Raw genomic sequence first — 21,950 nt, 5'->3', positions numbered from 1 at the left:
GTGTCACACAGGAATACACTGGATTTCAAATCCTACGTTTCTGGGACAGGCTTTTAATGTAGCATAGCTTTAACTGAGGCTTTGACACAACCTATCACATAAATGATGTAACTTGTATTGATTGTGGTTTAGTGGTAAAAGTGAGTAACTCTGGAGTTAAAAACAAATTGAGTTATGAACAGAATTCTTGTCCTATTTCTAAGTCTCAGCAGTGGAAATTTTTGCATTTAAACTGAAATACAGAAGACAAACATCAACAGCTTATCTGATTAATATTTCAGGAACATACTATGTCACTGGCATATTTTAAATTGGTCAGCAGTCAGGATTAATAAGGACATTCATGTAACAATACAGAATACAGTACCATGAATATTCTTCAGACTTTGGCCACTTTCAACAAACTTATCTAAAATTATGTAAACAAGCAATAAAAACCTAGTGCAGACATACCTCAATTTATGTACAGGAAAACTGGTGCAAAAGTCCTGGATACAGCAATAATAGACACAAATCAAACTTTTCATAACACTTATTTATCCTGAACTACATAAAAATAAAAATAGTTTAAAATTAGCCAAAATTTAAATATAGTCTCTCCACAAATTCCTGCTCAATGCTGTTGGCTGGTTCATCAAATGTACACCATTCTTTGTTTTACGCTATCATAAACACTTAGCAATACCATACACAGGCACTAAATACTGTGGAAGTGAGATGAATAAAGCTTCTGTCACACTCCTGGATGAGAGCATTCTACTGTCAGCTAATGGCCAAGGTTGGAAACATGTGTTTCTTTCACTCCACAGAAATATTGAGGAAAAAAAAAAAAAAAAAAAACCTCCACAATAACTGTACAGTTGGTCCCTTACAAATTACAAATTCAACTGGGGCTGAAAGATGGTGCATTATTTGAAAAGTTTCTAAGTCAAATGTTACACTGAGCAGGTGAGAGGTTTCTCATCAGTTCTATATGCAGTTACTGTAAGGCAAAAATATAAGTGATATTGAACTAAGTTAGTGCGTTTTGAGTTCTCTGGCAGGAGTACTTATGACACATTTCGAATAAGAAAGCACAGTAAAGATCTAGTAACAGCCAGATCTAGACCAGGGGGTATCGGTTCTCATCTGCTCCGAGATCCCTTTATTACTGTACAAATTACAAGAAATTCACTAATACCTAATACAAACATCAATAATAAGAAATAAAACCGTTTGAAATTTAAGAACCAACCCAGGTTACATGTCCTTTACCGTGATGCACAGACAACTGGACATCAGCTCTGAAGCTGTATCTACTGTACTACATGGAGGTGAAGAATGACAGCTCAAAAGTGGCAGATGTAGAAGCAATTATACAGCCTGTTCATCTTCCATCTCATTCTCTTCTTAAAAATGAGAGGCAGCATTGAAAGCTGACGATCATTTTCTGCTGGCACACTTCAATTCAAATTAGTACGCTAGCTCGGGTAATGAAAAAACATAAACTGTTAATACTTCTCGAAAAAGTCCAAGGAAACTTTTTGCCACGATGGACTCTTTTCCGTTGGAAAAAATCTACAGATGCAATATTTGCAATACAAGAAGTCAGTGACTGGTAATGGTTGCAACTAAACACTTCTGTACCTACTGACTGGAACCTGGCGTCATTCGGCCTGCTCCCCCCCAAAACAACTGGTTTAGTACGCTAGTATTTGTGTGCGTTTTCCTCCATAAAAGGCCCGACTGAGGCCTTGCCGTATTGCAGTTGAATTCAGATCAGTACTTTGACGTGGCTCTTCCATGTTAACTTCCTTGCAAATTTAGGATCACTGTCTTGCTGCATGACTCAGCTGTGGTTCAGCTCATGGAGAACTTGCCCAATATTGTCGTCTATAATTTTCTGATGGAGAACATAACTCATGGTTTAACCAAACGATTGCTAAGCATCCATGTTTTGGGGCAGCACAACAATCTCAAACTACTGCATTAGCAATTTTACAGCGAAAGACACTAAGTTTACATTATATTTACATGTATTCATTTAGCAGAGCGACGTACATCTCATGGAAAATACAATGTGTTCATTACTTTAGCAGGAAGATATACTTAGATGCAGATGCATGATTCTTAAGTTCAGTTAGTTTCTTTCCACCATATGAACCAATGTTCATCACATGAGTAGCCGCATAAAACTTTATCCAAATACTGACGATTCCTTCCTAGCAATTCATACATTTGTTACAGTGCAATTAACATGACAATCAAGTTTGAACTTAATCCCTTTCTTCACTTCATCATGCATCCTGAAAAAAAATCTTTCTCGACTGTAACGCAAGTTCCTTTTGTTGCTAATAGAGTTTACACTGTGTTGCTGCACTGCTCTCCAAGCTAATGCGACTGCTCCGTTGTCACCCTTAGACATAATTGTAATGGTCTCTTTAATCGATATTATTTCATATTTACCTGACACTTTTCTCCAAATAAACTTACAATGTTAACGTTACAATTATTTACCCATTTATACAGGTGGGTAATTTTACTGGAGCAATTTAGGGTAAGTACCTCGCTCAAGAGTACTACAGCCAGAGGTGAGGCTCAAACCTGCAACCTTTGAGTCCAAATACAGCAACCCTAACCACTGTGCTACCAGCTGTTACATATCCCAGGTCTCATATTTATGAGGTGGTGAAATCCATATTTGAGAAGCTTCATAGCAGGGGAACTCATCAAGAACATGCAGACCAACCAACGTCAACGAGCACTTGTCCCGAGCGGGGTCGCGGCAAGCGGGGTGCAAGGCCGAAGAGGGAGGGGGACATACCCAAGACAGGACGCCAGTCCGTCACAAGGCACCCCAAGCAGGACTCGAACCCCAGACCCGCCAGAGAGCGGGTACCGGCTGAAACTGCCCCGCCCTCCAAGAACATGCAGACCAAAGTGGAAACAGTGCACTTGCATCAGTTTGAAAGCAACATGAAATACGTACAAGAGAAGCTGGAAAACTCCAAACTATTTTTGTTTACATTTATATTTATTCATTTGGCAGATGCCTTTCTCCAAAGGGAAGTAAGTGTCAGAGAAAAACACAAAGAGCTGATTGTACCGAGAGTAGGAAAGGTGCGAATGTTGACAGACAGGTAATTTCTGAGCGCAGTCCACCACCATATATGAAGCAGGACACGTGACACGAGTAGCTGCGCGAGGCTTTTCCGTTATTACACAAATTGTTCATTGCTATTTTGTTGCTCTTAAACACAAACATAAATTCTTTGAACAGAAATCCCCACTCGCTTGTAAACAGCAGCTGGCAGCAAAAGGCACACGGCTTCATACTCTTTTATTATAAGACGTGAAGGTTTGCGAGCTGCACATTGACACATTTTGCCAGAAAACTCAGGAAACTTTGGTATTTTTTTTGTCGCCGTCAGCATGCAAGCGCTGTGGGACCAGGGGCATCTTCGCCTGGCCATTCTTCTTCTGCACGCTGGATTCGAACCCACCATGTGTCCGAGCCAGCAGCTCAGGCTCTGTGGGGGGCACATGATGTGCAGCGCATGAACATCCTGGCGCGAAGGTCAGCAGCCACTTCAGGGCATTTAAAAGCTCACAACAAAGGAACAGAAGCAAAGAGGGAGAGTAAAGAAAATGAAAAAGAAAGGCGAAGAGAAAGCGAGGGAGAGTAAAGAGAGAGAAAGAGAGGAAGAGCGCGCGCACCGCGTTATTGCCTCGAGCACCAAAATCAGAGCTCGAGAGGCGCAGCACGCTTCACACCTGCGCGTGAAACACGATACTCCTCACCGGGAGGGAACACACTGGCCAGAGATTTCCCACAAATTAACAACTGGAGAGATTAGTTCGGTCATTGTTACCGCACACGTCGCGTTCACGGCTAGATGATGCTGAGAGAAACGCCAGAGCCGCGCCACCACCGGAACGACACACGTTAAGTTAAGGCTTCGTGAAGTAGTGTGCGCACGCGGACACGAGGTGCATACCTTCTCCGCGAGGCTGATGGCGGCGTTGGCCGTGTCTGGGCTCGACAGAACGGATTCCTCGGCTGACAGCGGGTGGCTCACCTCCTCAATGGACTGCTGTCCCGAGGAGGTGAGCGAATTCGCGTTGCCAGCGCTCATTGTGTAAAGCCGCGGAAAGCGCTACACAGTGTCTCTCTCTCTCTCTCTGTCTGTCTGTCTGTCTCCTACAAGTATTGTGCTACTGGCAACAGATGTATTCTTTGGTAGTTTATTTCGTACCGTACAGGTTACCCGACACATACAAGCAGTCATATGACTGGTAGCACGCAATTCCGGAAGTAAAACATCGAGGAAAGGGGGGCGTGGGAGGGGCAGAGCGCTCGGACAAAGTGCCCGGATGCCCCGTTCGCCTCCGTTACTTTGGAAAAGCGGAGAGAGTGATGTGCTGCTGTGTTCTTTCTACAGTCAGAAAAAAATTATTCGTTTACGGAAAGACCAGACACTAAACGTGAAACACGCTGACTGTCTGCTCCATGGTTACGTGCGTTTTATTTGGGGAACATTTCAAACTATGCAGGGAATTCGGCGCTTAACGTCAATGGATGTCGGCCATTTTGAGTCGCGCAGTCTTGTGTAACACAGTAAACGGAACACAATGGAAGGAGCCGCAGATGGGCGGGTGTACAGCTTGACTTGCTGAAGCAGAATGCAGTCTTTTGGGGCAGCATATCTCCGTAAAAATTTACCTGTAAAGCGTTTCATACGCTTCGCAGTCTCAGTCTGCCAGGAGAACTCGTCCTTTCCCGTGCAGTGGGTTAAGTGCTTTGTACTTCCAAGGGATCCAAGTGATTAAATAAATAAACAAACGTGCCCCATAATTTTCACAGCAGCAATTATTGTCAAAAATTAAATGCAAACACCATTATGAATGCAATATTGGGTAATGACAATTGGTGTTTTGTATCACATTGTGAACTCATTTACATTTATTCATTTAGCTGAGGCTTTTCTCCAAAGCAGCTTACAATGTGAAGGTATTTTACAACTGTTTACCCATTTATACAGCTAGAAAATTTTACCAGAGCAATTTTGGGTAAGTACCTTGCTTAAAGGTACTACAGCCAGAGGTTAGGCTCAAACTTGTAACCTCTGAGTCCAAAGGTAGCAGAGCTAACCACTACACTACTAATTGCTTCACTGGTTTATGTTCTTATAGCAGGCAATATGTGTGGGAAGTCCTTCCTCTGGGGAAGGAGCCTTGGAAGATTTGCCCACCCAGAACAGCTCACCAGAGAAGGGGTGGAGGAGTCATTCTCTGAGGGTGCTGTAATGCCAACATCAGCCGGAGGAGGACTGGCAATGGAGGTGGCAGTGATGGTGGCAATGAGGATAGTGGCAGAGACAGCTGCAACAGGACCAACAATGGCCTCATCCCAGAAGAGGTGGCTAGGCTCAAGAAGAGGATCTCTGCTGCCCCGGTTGGAAAGCAATCTTCAGAAGAAAAGAAGAAGAGTAGCAGACCTCCAATAGAAGAGTTGCAGGAATGAAGCTCAAACACACCTCTATAGAGGAGTAGAGGAGCATGGATGCAGAAGAGAACTCCCCTGACTATGTCACCTTCATCAGGGAAGTGATATTCAAAGTGCTGGGCTTGGCTGTCGGTAACATTTTATGCATTTAAAGGAATGGGCCCCAACAGTTTGTCAATGAGACTGACCTTGCCGAAGGCATCCACCAGAAGCTGGTGGAGACCTCCAAATAGGAGAAACACAAGGAGTTGAAACAATGCAAGATCGAGCAGCTGTGCTGTACTGACCGGAAGATCTTTATCGTCCGCGATTTCCATCCCTTTCTCCCTGCCGAGATGTCTACACTTTTCTTCAATGCTATGTTAACCTCAAGGCAGGCCACAGGGACATCTGAGATGAGTAATGTGTAGAAGCAATGACATGTAAAAAACAGGGACAGCTGGTAATATAGTGGTTCTGTAGATTAACATTGTAAATCACCTTGGAGAAAAACATCAGCTATATCAATAAATGTAAGTGGTCTAGATACTGGCCATTTTGCCAGGGGCTGCAATTACCCTCACCATTGCAACATCTGAAGCAATAAGGTGTGCCTGGCCATCTCTGCCTAAAGTACAAGCACTCTTATGTGGAGCAAGGTGTGCAGTCACTGAATTTCCAGGAGAAGGCCGGAGAAGGGACGAGGCCAGAAATGGAACTGGGAACTGAAGAAGGCCCTGGCATAGCCAAGAAACTCCAGAAGTGAAGGCCTGACTCTATCCTGGCAGAAGTCCTGAAATGGAAAAAGATCATCTACACATCTTAAAAAAAGAAGAAGAGTGGATGCGTGAACTCTACAGAGGTCCCAATGCCAGGGGGAGGATGATCGAATGTGATGATGTATCTGCTCGAGGGAGCCTTGTATGGAGTGGCAAGGATAGAGAACTCTGAGGGGTTTGATATTAGGATGAATAGTGGCTGGTTTTTATCCTTATTTTGGTATTTTAATCAGGTTCTTGTTTTAATTTAATACGCTTATGGTGGATTTTAAAATTTAAACTCAATGTCAGGGGGCTTCAAAACTATGTAAAAAGAACTGCTATCTTTAACCAGTTTGAATCTTATGCCCTCAGTCTTTGTTTTTTTAGCAAGTCAACCTCTGGGATAAGCGAGATGTGGCTCTCTTGCAACTGGAGGAAGAGTGAGTTCTGCTGTAGTGTAGGTTGTTTCCACTGTACAGGCTAGGGGATAATTTTTAGGGAAAATGCTTTTGTATAAGTAAGGCCTTTCCTGTATATCCTGGGTGGATTTTGGGTGTGGATGTCATGTGTACAAGTCAGCACATATGTGTTCTGTGCATCTATGCTCCGGTAGAGGTCAGCTACCTCACTGCTTTGTTAGATTAACTGCTCCTTCTTTTGTAACTAATAGACATCTAATAACAAGAGAAGTCATTTTTCTTGAAGGCAAAGGTGACATCAGTATTAAATATTTTCTAAGTTTTATTTGCAATTTTAGTCCTACTGATGGTTTTAGAAAATGCAGTGCTATCGATCTGGGTATCACCTGGCATAATCCACTGCCTGTAGCCGTCTGGATTACATTTTAGCTTTCTCCTCCGTTGTTTTGAAGAAGAGGGGGGCTGTGGTGGCGCAGTGGGTTGGACCACAGTCCTGCTTTCCGGTGGGGCTGGGGTTCGAGTCCCGCTTGGGGTGCCTTGTGATGGACTGGCGTCCTGTCCTGGGTGCGTCCCCTCCCCCTCTGGCCTTACACCCTGTGTTGCCGGGTAGGCTCCGGTTCCCCGCGACCCCGTATGGGACAAGCGGTTCTGAAAATGCGTGTGTTTTGAAGAAGGTTTCATCGACTGCCCAGTGGCTTATGGACAATATGATGACGCAGTATAGAGATACTTCTGGAAAATGAGTATAGAGACCTGTTTTACGAGATTTTTTTACTCTTCAGGGGTTGATTAGGTGGGGGGCGTGGTGACGCAGTGGATTGAACCGGGTCCTGCTCTCTGGTGGTTCTGGGGTTCAAGTCCTGCTTGGGGTGCCCTGTGGCGGACTGGTGTCCTGGCATCCCATCCTGTCCTGGGTGTGTCCCCTCCCCCTCCAGCCTTCCACCCTCTGTTGCCAGGTTAGGCTCTGGCTCCCTGCAACCCCATATGGGACAAGTGGTTCAGACTGTGTGTTTGTGTGGTTGATTGGTGGCAGAGGTCAAGGCAAAACCCAAGACCCCCATCATCAACTGAACAGGTTGCTTTATGGTGTCAGGAAATCAGTTGACTGGAGGAGGAACTCCAGAGGATTTACTCCTGTCACAACAATGGAGGGGTTTTTGTCCATGATATGGCTGCTTCTTTGAGACAGCTGCATGAGCAGAAGGCCAATGCCTGTTTGCCAGCAGAGTAAAGGGGGTAGAGGAAAACATAAAGTACTGTATTAACAAAGTGAAGGGCTTAAAATGTATGAGCAGTTTTAGCTCACAATGAAACCAGCAGGGTGAGTCCTTCACTAATGTTGTCCAGAGGTTGCATTTTGTTTTTTGTAAAAAATCTTTTTATAGTTAGGAAAACAGACTTGCCACATGGCCATTTTTTTAAAATGACAGCATAAACGGGTTCCCCTCAAAAAACCCACAATTTTGTTATTTCTGCTCCCTAATATCAGTATTAAGTTATTTAAATCAACAGAATCTAATTGTCTCATTCTAAGGAAGACTAGGGTTATCCTATTTTTTAATCAATATGCCTTCAGAAAGAGAAAAGATCTAGAATAGAGCCCTTTAGGAAATAACTGACTCAGAGCATGTGCTTTACAGTTGTTATGGATACATTTCAATCCTCTGACAAAGAAGGAATTATACCTCTTGCTCTCAGCTCCCTTGTCAGCTGTATTATCTCACCTTCAGAGATAGATCTGACAGCTTGGATGAAAGTTTTAAGTGATGAGACAATTAAATGCTCAAATGTTGTGTAGAGATCCATGTGTGCATTGTAAAAAGGTCTGTTTGATCAAATGAGTCATATGGAAGTTGATTTTGCAAAGCTGGATGATGTTAACGCTGAATTAAAGTTTCCTCTTGTATGGCGGCCCTGGAAACAGAACTCACTGACTTAACTTATCGTATGAATAGTTTTGCAAATATTTTTGCTGGCACTGAACATAGGATCTCTGCTTTGTTGGAGAAAGAAGATATCCAAGGTAAATTGATAGTTGCCTTGTCTTTCCAGCTGCCAAAGTACTTGCCAGCACCAAGCTGGAGGCATGTCAAAATGTCCAAACCAAGCCCAGCACCAAGTTAAATGTGAAGTTGCACCAGAAAAACCTGGATGGAATGGAAAAAAAAACCTCTTATAAATTGAAGATTCTGGGACTGGCTGATAATGCCAAAGGAAACATTCCTCTTAATTTCTGCAGGACAAATTGCATGTTCCTAGGTAAGACTGCCACCTGATTCACCTCCAATTGAGCTGTGATCACCTGTGCTTCTGACCCAAAGACCCATCTAAAACATTCTGTTCTGATTTCTGGGACTCTCTGACAAGGAAGATATTAAGAAAAGTGCAGTAAAGAAAACCAGCATCATCTTTACAGATTCCTTTCTGTGATTTTATCTTGACTTCCCTATCCAGAAAAAATGCCAATTCAATGAGCTTGCCAGAGCATTTAAAGCTTGAAAAATGTAGTGTGATTTCTCTTTTCCAGCCAGTCTTAGGTATCTACATGAAGGGAAGATCCAACAGTTTAATGACCCTTCATCTGCCGCTGTGTTTCTGGAAAATCTGAAGGACAGAGATTGGTTTGTGCAAGTAACTGATAATAGATAGTAACTGATAAGTAATTAACCTGTAAATAAAGTCGTGGTCGACGGGTCTCAGAGGGTGGAGAGGAGGGGTGATGGAGTCTATGTGTTCTGGTTATAGTTTTGGTTTTTATTTTTGATTCGTGCTCTCCTTCTCTCTCTTTCTCTCGCTTTTTTTATCTCTCTCTTTTTATCTCTTCCCTCTTTTTCTCCATTTTCTACCTCTAGGTTACATAGTCTAGTTGCCTGACAATAGGGAAGATTTTTTTCTGTCTATATACAGAAAACCGAGTTTCAAGTTATAATAACTACTTGGGATGTTAACACAATTATAGCTTAAGATGAATATGCTAAAATATGTAAGTATTCAAGGAAAAACCAGTCTATTCATATCACTGATGTCGGTTTCAGTTTTGCCTTTTTTTATTTTTTCTTTAGGGGGATGTGGTGGTGCAGCATGTTTGTCCTGTGCTTGCTCTCTGGTGGGTTTGGGGTTTGAGTCCTGCTTGGGGTGCCTTGTGATTAACTGGTGTCCTGTCCTGGGTGTGTCCCCTCCCCCTCCAGCCTTATGCCCTGTGTTGCTGGGTTAGGCTCTGGCTTGCCGCAGCCCTGCTTGGGACAAGTGGTTTCTGCGTGTGTTTGTTTAAATGAATGTATTAATTTTTTTATCTTAATTGTGGCCAGTACTTGTACTGTTCTTTATACAAAGAGGTTCCTAGTGATGAATTTTCTTTTATCAGATAAAATTATAGTCATCAGATCTGAATTACATCTTATAGTTTCATATTATTTCTGACAACAAACTTGAACAGTGTCAGTTGGTCACTTCTGAGAAGTATTGTAATATGCTGTCTTTAATTTACACTTGCAGTTCAATATTTCAATAATTTCAATATTACTCTTTATTGTTGTCTTTGTATGTCACAGAGGCACAGTGCTGCTATTACTGCAGCTGAAAAAATAAACAATAAAATTAGTAAAACAGGCTCAGTAACAGAAAAGAGCTTTTTAGTGAAATTAACATTGTAGGTTCCTGAGGATGCTTGTGGTGGCTTGGAGAGTCCCATCACTTTGAGCTGTCTGAGGTGCTTGGTAAGATGAACTGTCATAAGGTTCCAGGCTTGGGTGGTCACTCAGAATTTTATTCCATCCTATGGGACATCCTGGGGTCAGCCTTTTAACAACTTGTCAAGGATGTGCTTATCAGAGGCATGCTTACTAAGAGGATAAGGATGGGAGTTCTGTCTTTGTTGGGTAAGAAAGGAGATAAAGCTGATCTTGCCAACTGGAGGCGTAGTTGAGATCATCGCAAATGTTCCCACCAAGCACCTGAAGAACGTAATGGCAGACCTGGACCAAAAAGCCCTCCTCGCATCAGTCAGTTTGGAACAGGATGAGGTGTTTGACTGGAGTGTAGGACAAAACCCCCCTAGGACACCGCCCCCCGCCCAAAGGGCAATACCCCCTTAGGACAAATAATTAACAAAATTTTTATTGTTCTGATTATTTGTAGTTTATACAGGGGGGTGCGGTGGCGCAGTGGATTGGACCCCAGTCCTGCTCTCCGGTAGGTCTGGGGTTCAAGTCCCACTTGGGGTGCCTTGAGACAGACTGGCGTCTCGTCCTGGGTGTGTCCCCTTCCCCCTCCGGCCCTACGCCCTGTGTTACCGGGTAGGCTCCGGTTCCCCGCAACCCCGTATGGGACAAGTGGTTCTGAAGATGTGTGTGTGTGTGTGTATTTGTAGTTTATGAACATTCCTCTGAGTTGTAAAACACAAAATTTATTATATTATGAGACTGAAATAAGGAAGAAATTGCAAGTGTTGTAGCATACATTAATACTTGCATTATAAGTTTACAGCTCACCGTTTTACAACATAAAATTATTTGTACAGTTATAAAATAAGCATAATTAAAAGAACATCGTATCTTATTTTTGATAAATAACAAAACAATATTAAAAACAGCGCCACGGTGGCACAGCAACTTCCTTGCAGAGTATTCAGTATAATTTTTTTCTGATGTTTTAGCCTAAAAAACAGTGTCTATTTTACACATAAAATATATTATATTTTATCATCCAACACGATTAATTAAGGTATTTGAGCTCTATGGACTCTAGAACATGCATTTTCTAATTAGACCTTATATATAGGTTATAACTATTAAGTACACTGGCTCTTCAGCGAGCACGCAACTAGGAAAAGAGGTTTGTTCATAACTCATTTGGTTTATCTCTCCAAAGCTTAAAATCTTAAGAATACAGATATCCCTTGATGTTTCTGTAAAAATTTTGTACATTAGTATAATAAGTAATTATGAAAAGAAACTTAATTTTCATGTTAATAGTTGTTATATGACTGAAAATAAAAGAATATACTGTCTCCACAAAGTTCTGTTCAGAAAAGCACTTATCTCAGCTCATGTTATAAGATGCAGACTGTACAGTAAGCATTATAATGTGTTTTTTATGCCATTTTTTGACAATGAACATTGATATTTGTTAGCTGTATTTGTTGTGACCTAGCTGTAGGCAGTGAACGTGCACAAATTTTGCCATCTGCACGGAGGCCAATGTTTTTAACTACTGGCAACAGACGTTTTGGGTTGAACACATAATTTCTCCAAAAGTAAACCCATCCAGATATGGGAAGAAGGGTAAAAGATCTCATCAGACCATATTACTTTTGCCATTATTCATGGGTCTAAGTTATGTGCTCCTTACACCAGGTTATGTGTCTTTGTGTGTTGGCTGCGGATGCAAGTATTTTATGAATTGCAGCCCTGCCAAAAATTCCAGCTTTGTGAAATTCATGACGTAGAGGTTTGTTGAGACTGGGTTCACAAGAGACACTGATTCAGTTCTGTGGTATTTTTTGAGGTTGTACTTTTGGGCATTTAGTAGGTACATATCCTGTCAAGTGTCCATCTATCCCCCTCGGCCAGCTTTGACTTGGGAACCGCTGTTCCTCTTTGCTGATGCAGTTTGCCCATGTTTGGCACTTGCTATCATTATGTTTGAGATTGTTACCCTTGACATATGAATTATAAACATCTTGTTCTGTTACACATAGGTTCGCCATGAGTCGTAAATGACTCGACGACAACTGACTGACTAACAAACTAACTGACTAACCCTTGACATATTAAATAATTTAGCGGTTTTTGTAACTGATGCCTCCAGTTGCTGAGAACTCACATATCAAAGTGGTAACATGGCAGCAATAAAAAATCCGTCAGAATTCCTACATATATAGCTGAAACATATTGCTACTTGACGACTTACCTTTGCATCACGATTTGCTTACTTCAGAGTTAAAGTCCCTTTTCATGTACATTTCCTTTATTTTTTTCATGTGCTGTATACAAAAAGTTCATACTGTCTGGCTGCTTGTCTAACAAATGAGATATGCAGTTACATTTGGATGTGTCCTCAAGGTCAAAGGGGTCAATAGATTGCTCTGAAATTTCTAGAATAGTTTGCTTTAGACTTTAGAGCAACCATATAAAGGTTGAAGCTTTGTTTCCGAAAGCGGAACAGCACGGCACACACACCATCTGAACCGCTTGTCCCATGGAGGGTCACGGGGAGCCAGAGCCTAACCCGGCAGCATAGGGCATAAGGCTGGAGGGGGAGGGGGCACACCCAGGACGGGACACCAGTCCATCGCAAGGCACCCCAAGCGGGACTTGAACCCCAAACCCACTGGAGAGCAGGACCCAGGCCAACCCACTGCACCACCGCACCCCCTGAACAGCACAAATGCAAAAGTATGTACAGTATTCTTCACATTTTTTTATTCCTGAAATGGTGTGTTTCTGTCATAGCCAGTATATGAAGACATGTCTGGGAAATTTTACTCTTTCATTTCTGTTGCTTTCATTTCTGTTGCTTTATGGCTGCGTGGCTGAAACCTGGAAAGCCCAGTTTCATGCTGTGAATCTCCGTCTCTCCAGTCTCTCCATGCACAAATTCCACAGCTTAAAATAGTTCACAGTCTTGAAATGTATGTCAGCTAAGCGGCTTTTCCATGTACATACAGGCTGAATGTGTGATGGGCAAGTGAGAAGGAATTCAAGCTGTTGCTCACGAGCGGTGGGAAGGCAGAGAGCCAATGAGAAAATGCTCCGGCAAACACACAGTGCCTCACAGTGACTGGATCGCCGTACAGAGCACACATTGAGCTGTGTGTGGGACCTCACTCAGTTACCTAACCTTGGACAAACACTGTAGACTACCAACTCTTTTCTGACCGTCAGCCGCCTTCTGTGATGCTCTTTTCTACATAATTCTCAGGATGGCTGAGGCTGAACTTCATAAGGAGAGGCTCCAAGCTCTTGCAGTAAGTTGTTCTTTTACAAATTCTTTCTTTGAAGACTTTTCAGGAGCCACTTCTCTCAGGACATGTTTTTGATAATGCAGTGCGTGTTTTTGCAGACAGCACGATTTTCGCTTTAGCAGCTCATATCCATTTAAAATGTTTTAATGAAAATGTTTGTGTTTGTGTTTAAACGTTTTAAGGAAAATAAGAGCATCTTTTCGTTAATGCTTTTTTTGCATGAGATAGCAGTACACAAACGGCAAAGATATCAACAGAGTCTTGCTCTAAACTTGTCTATTCTGATAAGGTCTACTAAGCTAACAGTTAGCAGCAATGGCGGCAAACCTAAATTTGGTAACACCAAAAGATGAGCAATACAGGAACATGGTACACCAGATGGTGGACAGTTGTCTACTTCTTTTTGTTCTTTTTCACTGCACTCCCTGGCAGGGGATTCTAAGCACGTGAAACACAAAAATGTGAAAGTTTTGCATTCTTTGAAAAGTATATTTCCCAAACTGTCGTATTGTTGTGTGTATGCAGCTTTTTTTTCATAAAATTTGTCAAAAGTTTTGGAAAAGCAAGGTTTGTGGGATTAGAAACGGTCATAATTTGAATTTATATTTTTAACCTCAGAGGGGCAAAATGTCCCTTTTGTTGTTCTGTGTTTTTATTGCATCCCGGATCACATCCCAAGTGTTTCAACAACCCCATTTAAAAACAAAAACTTTCAGAAGTAACATATGTACTGCAGAAGATGTAATTACACATCACAAATTAATTTATTAACAGGAAGTACATACTGTATTTGCAACAGCACTATAAATGTGCAAATAAGAACTGTTTATAAACTTTAGCCATGTCTCAGTCAGCTGTCTTAAACTCACTCAGTGAGAAGTAAGGGATCTTCCATAAACTGGCTTTTATGCTCTTATTTGTCTTCTCTTGCTCAGACAGAGTTCTGAAATAAATGGTCCAGGGAGGAGTAAGAGGTATTCACAATAAAATCATCTAAAACATTGTTTGAACTAAAATATACAGCAAGAAAACATAAATTTGGTGCTCACATCACTAGATGTAGTCCAGACCCCCTCTGCCCAGTGAGCAACAATCTCCAGACGGATGTATCATTTACCACACTAGGATGCATTTTCCACATAGCTCTAATATCGAAACACTTCACAGTAAATGTACACAAACAGCACAATTACAGATAATTTGATAGTGCTGTAAAAGTTCTAAACATCTGAACTGTTTTGTAGAACTAAATGAACATCTTAAAATCTTTCATTGCCAATGAAACAGCACCTTTAAAACACAACACAACTTACTTCTATAGTTTGTCTATAGTTTGTTTGTTGCCTATGCAGACACTTACTGCTTTGGAGATATTAATGACCATAATTACTCTATTTAGTGACAAAGTCCTTTAGAAGCATCCATTTAATGACGTCCTTTACAAGCATTTTAAACGTCATACAAGCACACTTTTATCAAAGTAAATCATTCAAAATGTAATTTTATCATTAAAAAAAGCCACAATTTCCATTTTACTAATAGGTTTTACTTTTTAGTTGCAATCATAAATTTCTTTACTGCTTGTTTATGATAATGTGCATTTTGGTTTTTCATGTCTCCGAAACTTCAGAGTTCTGTGAACTTCAGAATGATTGAATCCGGATCGCTGTAAGTGAAAATAAGGCCTTTGTGTGATCATTATGGCGGCGGTGTTTCCCAGCTCTTACTGGATTCCTGTTTTAGACATTCTGGTTTACACAGATGTTTTCAATTTCTCAGTCCCCATCTTTCCATTCCCCCCCTCCCCCTTTCTCTTTTAGGCTCGCATGTCTTAGTTTAGGGCGGGAACTTAGAGGCCACATAATCTCAACAGCAGACATTTGGGCCATTGACTCTTAGCCTGTTTTTGAAGGCTGGGTTATAGAAAGATCCTGGACCAGAAGAAGAATGTAGTTTAGTTTCCTCTCTTGTGAGAGTCACTGTGAAGAATGTAATTTTTTTCAAAGTATGGGCATATATTTTAAAACTGAGAATGGAATGTACCTCTACATAACTGTATTACTACCACTTAAAGATTACGTTGTGTTGTGGGTCAGCTTTATGCTAAACTTTGACTTGGACATTTTTTCAAAGAAAGACCTAAAAAAATTCTTTAAGCCTTGCCGAGTTTTACCACCTTTTTCAGATAGTATGCTTTGACGTTAAGTTTTGCATGCCTATCTGAGTTCATTTCTAAGAAATTATTAAGCTTTGAGCCCCGAGTCAAGCCTTTACGGCTCATTCTGTAATAATGTCCCGGACAGAACTTTCCACCTAAATTAGAGACAAGCTCATTAGCATTTTTCTGCCTATTTTTTATGTATCTCTTGTACAGAAAACCAGTTTATGGTGTACCTTTGCTGGGTTGTTCATAGGTTGTTGTTAATTTTGAATTAAGAAAGACAGTCCACAGTGGGCACCATCTGAACAATTTGTATAAAAATTGATCAACACAAAAAGAAGATTAAATTAGTTGTTTTATTATTATCCTGAAATATTGTTTTTTAACATGACCTTACCCCATGCCAAGGACAAATGATTTGCACGAACACATTCTAGAAATTACTACCCTACATGTTGCGCTCTTTATCACTGGTGAACCCACTCCACAGTGATAAGTTAACAGTGCTCTTTAAATAGAAGTGATGCTTTTGTTCTATCTTAAGGATGGTGTGAAGAGAACAACAACTGCCAGTTATGCCTTATTAATTTCTACTTGGGTTATGGGGATACTTTTAGACATCTAACAGTGTAACGGCAAAGAAAAGAAAATAAAAACTGTACCTCGAAACCAGAGGGAACATTTTTGCATGTGAGTTTTTCATCAAAGGTCTTGCAGCACCTCTTTTTTTCTGTTTTACTTTTTCTTAAATTTCTTTATAAGTAAAATTGAACTCAATAGCATAGACAGTTTTCATAGAATATGGTTTGACATATTCCAGTGAATATGTCGATGAAGTGTTGAGCTACCAAGGAGCATGGGAATTTTTCTGAAAATGCACTGGTTAGGAAAAAGGGAGTCATCATGGAGGCGTTTAAAAACATAATATAAGCTTTGTCTATGTGTAACAGGAAATGCCTTGTTTCTCAGGCTCTGTCACAAAGAACCTTTTACATACATTTCTGCTGTAACCTTTGGGCCTGATTTTATTTAAATGTAAAGCAGAATGTCGTATTTATGACAGTGAAAATGGTTTCTAAAAAAACATGAAAGCATAATAATGTGTTTAAACAAGTCAGTTGTGGTACAGAAAACATTAAATTATTCATCTTAATAACAGGGAAAAGAAAAAAAAACTGTTCTCCATATAAAGCATGTCCATTTAAGGATGTCTTCAGGCTGAGTGGAAAAAGATACGTAAGGTCACCCAAAAAATATTGGCAGTGCACTTTCATCAGTTAGGATTAGGATTTCGGGTTTTCCACTACTCTAACTTGTGTACTGTAATCTGTTCCATTTGTCATAACATACTCACTTGTATTTGTAAACAGAATGTACAAACTCACCTATGTTTTTCACCTTATCTCCAGTCCCAAAGGACATGTGCCTAATGTCATTTTTCAGCACAACCTTGGCCACAAATGAAAATGTTTCATACATTTTTCATTTATTCATTTATCAGGCGCTTTTCTCCAAAGCGACGTACATCTCGGAGAAAATACTATTTGTGCATTACATTAGGAGAAGAAGAGACATAGTTGCAGACATGTGATTCTTAAGTAAACCTAATTTGTTTCTTTCCACTTCATACACCGATGTTCATCACATGAGTAGGTGCATAAAACTCAGAAAAGACGATTCCTGATCACCTTCCTTCTTTTTTTTTTAAAAAGGTACAAAAACATTTACGTACAATAAAGGAGTAGTGGCTGTGTAAAGGCTTATCTGGGCATGATCATAAAGTTATGGTGCACCAAGCAGGCAGAAGTAGATGAGCAAAGCAGTCTGTTTGGAGTGTAGCAGTTGATCAAGTCTTGTAAATAGCTAGGAGCAGTTCTACTGATGCATTTGTAGGCAATGACCAGCGTCTTAAATTTGATCCGGGCAGCTAAAGGAAGCCAGTGCAGAGAAACAAGTAGAAGAGATGACAGGGCTGAGGGAGGAGGTCTAGATCGAGAAGAGGACCCAGTGCCGAGTGAAAGAGGCAGAGGAGAAGAGCGAGAGCTCCACCAGACCACTTGGTAGGATCTGTCAAATAGGTAAGACTCAAACCATCTTAGTGCCACTCCTTTGATCCCAAGCTGACTAAGAGAGGAGAGTAGGATCCAGTGGTTGACAGTGTCAAATGCTGCAGACAGATCAAGGAGAATGAGGACCGTGGAAAAGGAGGCGGCTCTAGCTGACTGGAGAGCATCAGATGCTGTCAGAAGTGCCATCTCTGTGGTGTGACCAACTTTGGAACCAAACTGATATCCATCGAAGAAATGGTTCCGGGTGAGGAATTCAGATAGTTGATCACAGACCGCCTGCTCTAGAGTTTTAGACAGGAATGAGAGGAGGGACACTGGTCTGTAGTTTTGGACTGAACTGGGGTCCAGGGAGGATTTGTTTAACAGAGGTGAAATGAGAGCAGTTTTGAAGGCAGATGGGAAGCAATCAGAGGAGAACGAGGAGTTGATGATATTAGAAATGAAGGTGGAGAGTCTGTAGGCATCCAGGTCCGAACAAGTCTTGCATTTTTGCCATCTTCACTCGGTCCTCTTAGCACGTAATGTATCAGTTAGCCATGGGGTGTCACTGAGGCATGCTGGTTTGGAAGATAGTGGACAGAGAGAGTCAAGAGAGGAAAATAGGGCAGAGAGGAAAATGTTAGTGGGATTGTCTGTTGATAGATCTAAGAATTGTGCAGCAGAAGGGAGAGCGGACAATGTGGCAGAGGCGAAGCAGGAAGGTGAGAGAGATTTTAAGTTGCGGCAGAAGGTGAAAATGGGTGCAGAAGAAGGAGAGGGATTAGTGATGAGGCAAAGTTGGAAGGAGATGAAGAAGTGATCAGAGACATGCAGCGGAGTAACAGAGAGGACAGGACAGCCACAGTTATGGGAAAATACAAGGTCAAGACAATTGCCTGCTTTGTGAGTAGCAGGGAACTGGGACAGGGAGAGATCGAAGGACTGTAGGAACAACAGAAGGCCTCTTGCGTGAATGTTGTCCACCCAGGAGAATCAACGGAGCGTTGTCCCCTGGCAGAGAGCTCAACAAGATGTCACAGTCATCCAAGAAGCATCCAAGGGGGCCAGGAGAGCGATAAAGGACAGCCACAACAAGAGTGATTGGGGCAGTGATAGAGACAGCATGCCATTCAAATGAGGACAGATCATACAAGTGAAGAGGAAGAATAGAGTATTCCCACCGAGGAGAGATGAGCAGGCCTGTGTCTCCACCTCTGCTGGAGGGACGAGGGGTGTGAGAGAAGGAGTAGTTAGTTGAAAGGGCTGCAGGTGTGGCTGTGTTGTCTGGGGTGAGGTTTCAGTTAGGGCCAGGAGGTCCAGTGAGAGATGGAAGGCTTAGGCTGGTATAAAGTCAGGATTTCTCACTACAGACTGGCAGTTCCAGAGTCCCATGGGGAAATTAAGGCAGGATGGAGGGTTTGCCCAACGAGGATAAACCAGGTTACTGTAGCAGCAGGAGCATCCAGGTCTCCGGTAGTGTTGATGTTGCACAGTTCAGTTGCCATAGACAACTGTGATGGTTGACATCTTTGACGCAACATCCCTTGTGGAAAACGATGCCTGTGGCCTTCCTCGGTGGACTCCCACAGGTAGACTCCCTTGTCCCTTAGACAAAGTCTAAGAATTTGGTGGAAATGACAACAAACAAACATGCCTGTGAAAAGCGCTGAGATCCGTCAGCAAAGAAATGCAACCCTGAGAAGCAAATACTTGTGCAATACCAATTACTGTACTCAAAGTTCCAGGGAATATAGAGCGTATTTGGGAAACGCAATCTTACAAAAGTGGCAGTGTATGAGACACAGGGAGAACATACAGACTGAATGGGGATTGAACCCATGTCCTCTGACACCACCCAGGTGCTGTAAAACAATGGCATTACTCACTGTGCTATTATGCCACCTATACTGCAATTAAGAATAATGCGGCCCATAAATAAACAAACAAGTATAATGTTTTTGTCTTATTGGGTTCTCTTTATGTAGTATTAGGACTTGCATGAAAATCTGATCATGTTTTAGGTCATATTTATGCAGAAATAGAGAAAATTCTAAAAGGTTCTCAATCTTCCAAGCATCACTGAAAATTGTGGTTCCCTTGTTCAGAGACAAAATTTAAGCGGACATCTTAAAATGTAGCCATGTGACTTTTCCCTTACTCTGACCGAGTGTTTCATGTATTTTGTTGCTAAAGTGATTGTTTGAATATATGTTCATACTGCATGTGTGCATATATCTACGGTGCATATTGTTTTGTGCAAGTGCTCTTCAGGCATTGAGTATACACCCTCAACAGCAAACTAACTAATGTACTGTGAAGTGCATGTGTGTGGGATACAGTATGTGCAGTATGTATGCTGTGTGGAGTTTGCATGTTCTCTATAGTGACTGAGGTATGGTCAGCATCAGACGATAATATCATAACATAAGTGTGGGCCGTTTCAGTGCTATATATATTATGAAAATATATTATGATGAGTAAGGTATTTTAAAATTTGGAAAACTACAATCTTCTGTACAATTTTGGATAAAAACGGCAGATCAGAGAGAAGTCTGTAATTAATTGGTTGTTACAGTCAAAAGGCGACTTCAGAAATGTTCGGAACACAGCCCTTAAGGAACAATGTTTTAATGATGCTAACATTAGGCTTCACAAGAACAGAAACAGAGGCTGTAAGTAATTTATTGGGGATTGGGTCTAAATGACAGGTAGTAGATTTCATCCAGCAAATTTGCACGGTAATTACCCAAGTAGTAATTAAATCTAAGCTAATTAAATGGTGCAGACTACATATGAGGTTGGAGCAAAGAAGGATGCATAAACAGCATTCCTTATGAGTACTGGAACACCGGCACACAGTAAGAGAGAGTCGCACAAACTAACAGAAGTATTGCTCTTGTTAGACCCAGACCTCAAGCCAGCTTTCCCATCCTGCTTAGCCTTTTTTCAGACTTTTCTTAACAGATATCCACTCCCGTATCATCCCTGTCAGCCCCCACGGTTGTTGGACAACTATTTTGCATTCGTCCCACACTTCCCAATATATTTTTTTTTTAAATCCTAATTGTTCAGAATGCACTACATTTACATTTATCCATTTAGGAGACGCTTTTGTCCAAAACGACGTACATCTCAGCAAAAAGTACAATTTATGCATTACATTAAAAGGAGACATAGCTGCAGACATGAAAGTCTCAAGCAAACCTAGTTTGTTCCCTACCACTTGCTGCTGAGGTTCATCGTTCAAGTAGGTGCATAAAGCACAGGATAGACAAATCCTGATACCCTGATACCTCCTACCAATTTTTTTTTTTAATATTAGAAAATACACAAACAAGCAAATACAATGCTGGAGTAGTGGCTGATTAAAGGCTGTATCTGGTGACGCTCATGAAGTTACGGTGCATAAACATTTACACCGTACATGAGCTGGAGAGATCTTGAGCGAAGTGGGTCCGGAAAAGGTGAGTTTTCAGACCCTTCTTGAATGTAGACAGAGTTTCAGCAGTTCTGAGTGAGAGGGGAAGGTAGTTTCACCACAACGGAGCCAGAACCGAGAACCTCCGTGCTTTACCTTTCGTGCGCAGGACCACCAAGCAAGCAGAAGTAGACAAGTGACGTCATTACCACAACATTAAAAGTGTCTGGTACCACATGCTGTCCAACTTGACATATAAAATTTCTCCATTCATCACTTCCGCCATTTAAAATCTTATTTGATAAATAAATATATAGTGAAAGCTGTCATGCCAGTACTAAAATATCAACAATAAAAATCTATAAAATCACTAAGACCAACTAATATAAACAGTACATGACAGAATCTCAGAAAACAGTAAAAAACATACCCCAAGGCTAAAACAATAAAGAAATAAAGGAAACTTATCCAGCAGCTCTGCTGCTCAAGAGGGGTGGTCTGGTGGCCGGTTCGCAGGGTGTTACCATACACATTACCTACCTTTCTTTTGCGTGTTTTTCCTGTTTACGTCATGGCTCCCCTATTTGACATTTTGATGAAACACATAAACAATACAAATACAAGTACAATTAATCATATACTCCAAATAAACACAAGTAATAAAAATTAATAAACACCATCATACACAATAAACTAACCTACACTACACTAAACT

The 21,950-nt window shown here is 41.3% G+C and overlaps 2 protein-coding genes across 10 annotated transcripts in view; one reads left to right on the top strand and one right to left on the bottom strand.

The window, feature by feature from the left end:
• Positions 1 to 4,165, bottom strand: part of snx30 (sorting nexin family member 30) — a 51,208-nt gene extending 47,043 nt beyond the window's left edge. For both annotated transcript variants that reach the window (XM_018734370.1, XM_018734371.1), the window contains exon 1: positions 3,978 to 4,165. In XM_018734370.1, the coding sequence (XP_018589886.1) occupies positions 3,978 to 4,115 (138 nt within the window). In that variant the 5' untranslated portion in view covers positions 4,116 to 4,165. The remainder of the gene's footprint in view (positions 1 to 3,977) is intronic.
• The window catches only part of LOC108923548 (A-kinase anchor protein 2-like), an 87,391-nt gene continuing 68,958 nt past the window's right edge, over positions 3,518 to 21,950 (top strand). For 7 of the 8 annotated variants that reach the window (XM_018734367.2, XM_018734361.2, XM_018734358.2 and 4 more), the window contains exons 1-2: positions 3,518 to 3,929; positions 13,312 to 13,611. In XM_018734367.2, the coding sequence (XP_018589883.1) occupies positions 13,567 to 13,611 (45 nt within the window). In that variant the 5' untranslated portion in view covers positions 3,518 to 3,929; positions 13,312 to 13,566. Of the gene's footprint in view, positions 3,930 to 13,297; positions 13,612 to 21,950 lie in introns of those variants that run through there. The other variant, XM_018734360.2, reaches the window with a different exon arrangement.

The sequence above is a fragment of the Scleropages formosus genome, chromosome 5 (assembly GCF_900964775.1).
Source record: "Scleropages formosus chromosome 5, fSclFor1.1, whole genome shotgun sequence".
Taxonomy (NCBI): domain Eukaryota; kingdom Metazoa; phylum Chordata; class Actinopteri; order Osteoglossiformes; family Osteoglossidae; genus Scleropages; species Scleropages formosus.
Note: the sequence above shows the minus strand (reverse complement) of the source record. Positions and strands in the feature narration are given on the sequence as shown.